Source organism: Lolium rigidum, chromosome 3, assembly GCF_022539505.1.
Source record: "Lolium rigidum isolate FL_2022 chromosome 3, APGP_CSIRO_Lrig_0.1, whole genome shotgun sequence".
Classification (NCBI taxonomy): domain Eukaryota; kingdom Viridiplantae; phylum Streptophyta; class Magnoliopsida; order Poales; family Poaceae; genus Lolium; species Lolium rigidum.
In genome coordinates, this window is record NC_061510.1 from 90603403 (window position 1) to 90607832 (window position 4430).

A 4430-nucleotide genomic window follows, 5' to 3' on the forward strand; every position below is an offset into this window, starting at 1 on the left:
GAAAAATATTCTTTGTTTATGTGTGTTTGTGTGTGTGTGTGAATGAAACAAGTTTTGATGCAACTGATCATGTAGAATGCATGACATTACATTCCTGTTCTTTTCCTTTTTATATTTCTTCGATATATGAACGGCAACACTACATGTGGTGAACGGCGCTTAGCTAAGGAATTACATGCTGGGCTTAATGCTAAAAACACCTTATGATGATTGTAACAATATATGTTTTACGTTGAAAATGTAAATATTGTTCTCTAAATATTATCAAAGCTTACAAAGTTTGATTTCCATTATACTCGGAACGCAAACTGATTTTTTTTTTTCGGAGGAACGCAAACTGATTTACAAAGTTTACAGAGGGAATGCCACTCTGCACGTCTGTAAGCAAACTGCGTAGTGTTAGAATGAAGTAGTGTTACCGAGTAACTACTCCGCCCAGTTGTGTAAAGAAGAATACAGCAGTCGGTACTTGCATATATACGTGCGACGTCGTCGGCTAGCTAGCTAGTTGGACCCAGGCGCTCCACCGACGGGGCGAGCGATGACGACGACCCTGCTTGACGTTCCTCTGCCGCCACAAAGGAAACCAACGATCGCATCGGACTGCCGGACGGCCAAGTTTAAGAGCGCGCCGAGCAGCATGCCGGCGACGGGGGCGACGACGTAGATCCAGATGTGGGTGTACCTCCCGAAGACGATCGCCGGGCCCAGGCTCCTCACCGGGTTCATCGACCCTCCCGACACCGGCCCGATCACCAGCCCCAGCGTCCCCACCGCCGCTCCAATGGCCATCCCTCCCACCGCCTTGCTCTGCATGCAAATAGAATCGATCATGATTCATGAACAACATATCTACGACGGTTCTGTTAGTTGGTGATCCTAGGTACGCACGGCGGAGCTTCTGGCGACGGTGGCGATGACGATCATGAGCACGGCGGAGGCGAGGAGCTCCAGGAGGAACGGCAGCCGCACGCCGGCGCCCGGCGGCCTGGGCACGGTGCCGTAGAAGTGCTCCTCGCTCGTCCGCATGACGCCGTTCACGGAGAGGCAGGCGAGCACGGAGGCGCCGAGCTGAGCCGCGGCGTAGAGCGGGAGCTTGCGCCAGGGGAAGTAGCGGAAGGCGGCGAAGGTGACGGTGACGGCTGGGTTGAGGTGCGCCGGGCCCATCCAGCCCAGCACGAAGGCGACGGTGAGGCCGACGACGAGGCACACCGTCGGGAACGAGAGCGCGTGGCGCGTCTCCTGCATCACCGCCGCCGTGCACGACCAGAACACCACCAGGAACGTCGCCACGCCCTCCAGCACCAGCTTCAGTCACACGATCGATCGAATCGATCACAAGTTAACTAAAGCATGTCACTTGACAGTGTCAGTTCTTAGCTCGTTTCTCTGTACCTCCCGTATGAGATTGCCAATGGCGAGACGGTTGGTGCCATGGACGGCGGACGGCGGCAACTCCACGCCACGACGAGCCTGCTCAAGGTCCTGCCCGTTCGCCGCGGCGACGCGCTCGCCGTCGGTCATCTTGTCAAGATCCATGGTGGTGGACTTCACCGTTCCCTCGTGTGCTCCATTGCTCCCGCCAATATAAACGTCTCGGCCACCCACCGTGCATATGTAACGGGCTGGAGCAGATCAACCCGCGGTGGCTGGAGCACACGCTCTTGGCGTCTCAGAAACTCAAGGGTAAAACGGGCGAATTGCCGCTGCTAGTTCTGCTGCTTGCTGTTATGGGACAGTGTGCACGTACTACGTACCGGATCAACTGAATTAACCATACTGCTGTTGCACTCGCTTTGTGTGCTGCTGCTTCTGGCCGGATAAAGATCTCATCGTTCCTCCATCATGTATTATCTTAAAATCACAAACTAAAAAAACTGAGACGAAATGAAGAAAACCAAACGTCCCTCCTCTAGAATTTTATATGTTACTGATAGTACAAACTGTCTACAAAGCTTTATATTTTCTAAGTACATTAAACTGTTCTATAGTGGAAAAAAAATCAAGTGAAGCCAAACTTCGACGCTGCATAATCATTGACCACCCAAAGTGAATCATGTGTTTTCCCAGGAATAAGACACACACGCCTAAGGTATGCACCTCCTCCCACTTGTACCCATGTGTAGCGTCAGTGGTGACAATAAGTTTGAACACCAGGAAGGCTAGTGCTTTTGCATCCACCGGGTCATCACCGCCATCACCGCCATCACCACCATAGCCTGTAACCATAACATGTCGGTGCCATTGATAAAGAAACAAATGTTGATTTTAGGATTGTCGTGCCAATGGACATTCCACAGGTTTGCGTAGGTGACCACCGGCGCCCGATCTTTGCTAATGGTGATGTAACAAATGATTAGTTTCTCGGCACCTCTTGTTAGGGCATAAATCTCCCTGGTAGAATAAAATGTAAGTTGATCTTCATCTTACCCCTTGTATGGTCTACCCACCTTTCGGACAGCCAACCCTACACAGCGCCACATCACCCTGCTCGTATATCAAGGAGGAGAGGATGCATGCGCTCGAGGTGGAGGCCCCAGAGAAGATTATATTTCAAATAAATTATGCCCCTTTGTGGCCTTGCCGTGATTTATTTAGCTGCTTGCTCGAGAGCGCCACCCAACGATATAGAAAAGATTCAGGATCACTAACTTGCCCATCAAGGCGGAGAGGATGCATGCGCTCGAGGTGGAGCCAACGCGTGCGTCGCGTGTGACTTAGACTTTGGTAATATATTTTTGTTGATTGTTGCAAACTTGTGAATTTGTAATTTTAGTAGAAATGGAAATAGAATGTGGTAATAGAATCTGCATGAAATAGAAAAGGAAATCAAATTTAATTTGTTAATTGCCGCACGCTTGTGAATTTGTGCTTGTTTAAGAATAGTAATTGACTCTGCTAAAGTTTGTTCAGTATATATGTACACTAGGCCACGTTGTGACCCCGTCCTGGAGGTCGTCATCCAGGATCCACCACTGCATGACTACTTCTCTACGGCTGCTAGCCTCGACACTTTGTTATTCGAGTAGTTACTCTATAGCTGAGCGTAATGGTCTTTCACTCGAACTAATCGTAAAAGAGAGCTAAACACTATGAAAGGATGCAAAGCAAAAACACCAAAGGTTGTCAAATCCTTCACACTGAAATCCCATCAAAGAAACAAGTGCTAGGGAGAAATTTTAGAAGAAAAACAAAGGTGAAAATCAAGAAATGAATCCAAAATCTAGATATAATGGATTCCCCTCATATATAGGAGGAATTTAATGGGTGGGGATTGTAGATCTAGATAGATCCCATCTTCCAGAATCCTCAAGAAGATGCAATAATCATAGGAGAGAAGGGAGATGAAGGAAGTTTTTAAGGGTCAACGATGGAATATGAGAGAGAGCAAATAGAATGGTTGACCTTAATTTCTCAAGGAGAAAGAAGGGATATTTATAGTCCAATGAATAAAACTAGGCGGCTGGGGAAATTCATGTGATCCAAACGGGAGGCAATTTCAGCGGAGCCTGTCCTCCCGCCGGAATGATCCGGCGAGCAAACTCGGGACTGAAACCCTTGCCGGTTTTCTACATCGCACAAGGCTAGGCCCGGCCGAGATCGGCGGGCCGATTTTCTCACCTGTTTCAACCGGTGCGCTGGAACGATTCCAGCTCGCCGGAATTTCTCTCTGATAAGCCTCTCGGCACATACGAGAGCAATCCGGCAATGTTGTTTTCTCGAAATAACTAAACTTTTAGTAAGAACTAAGGTGAAAGAGTTGATCTGTAAGAAAAGGAGAACGGGTCTACAACAATCAAACAAGAGAGACTATTCCGCTACATACCCCACGGGCGGAGGCGGGTGGCCCATCAACCCTAGCACCGCCAGACTTGCTCACTCCCTCTCCTGCCACTGTTGACCGAATTCCTCCTGCTCGCGAGGCGTGCAACGCGGGGTGCTCCCGTGCTAGCGGCGGTTCATCTCGGATGGTGGCGGCTTGGCGGTGACTAGACGGTGGCAACAGGGTGGCACGGTCGGGGTGATGCGGGGCGGCGCATGATGGCTGGTGGCAGCGGGACAGCCCTAACCGTGTCCCTTTGGCCCAGATATGGGCCCCTTTGGGCCCAATCTAGGTTGGGGGCGCCGGGAACTCTCCTTTTTCTATTTGCTCTGCAGCCGAAGGTGAAGTGGCTACTAATGGGGTTTGCATCTCTGGCGGCCGGTCTGTTGCAGTGTGGTTGCGGTCTTTACGGACCCGATCTTTGTCTGGCCGAACTCTCTTGGGACTAGATTGACCCCACGGAGGCCTTACTAGTCTACCGGGCTCGGCTGTACCTAACTTAGTCTGGTGTTACGGCCGCGGCGTTTGGTCGACAACCTCCTCGGCGGTGAATGTAGTTCCCTCCTACGTGGCCATGGTCCCACTTGCCCCGATTCGAGCTACTTTC

At 50.5% G+C, this 4430-nt stretch overlaps 1 protein-coding gene across 1 annotated transcript; it reads right to left on the reverse strand.

The window, feature by feature from the left end:
- Positions 1-504: 504 nt before the first annotated feature.
- LOC124695170 (aquaporin NIP4-1-like) lies at positions 505-1539 on the reverse strand. Its single transcript, XM_047228052.1, has 3 exons — positions 1396-1539; positions 892-1308; positions 505-810 (listed from the first exon to the last, which is right to left on the reverse strand). Exons 1-3 carry the CDS (start codon positions 1537-1539, stop codon positions 505-507), a joined length of 867 nt encoding a protein of 288 aa, XP_047084008.1.
- Between the last annotated feature and the right edge of the window lie 2891 nt (positions 1540-4430).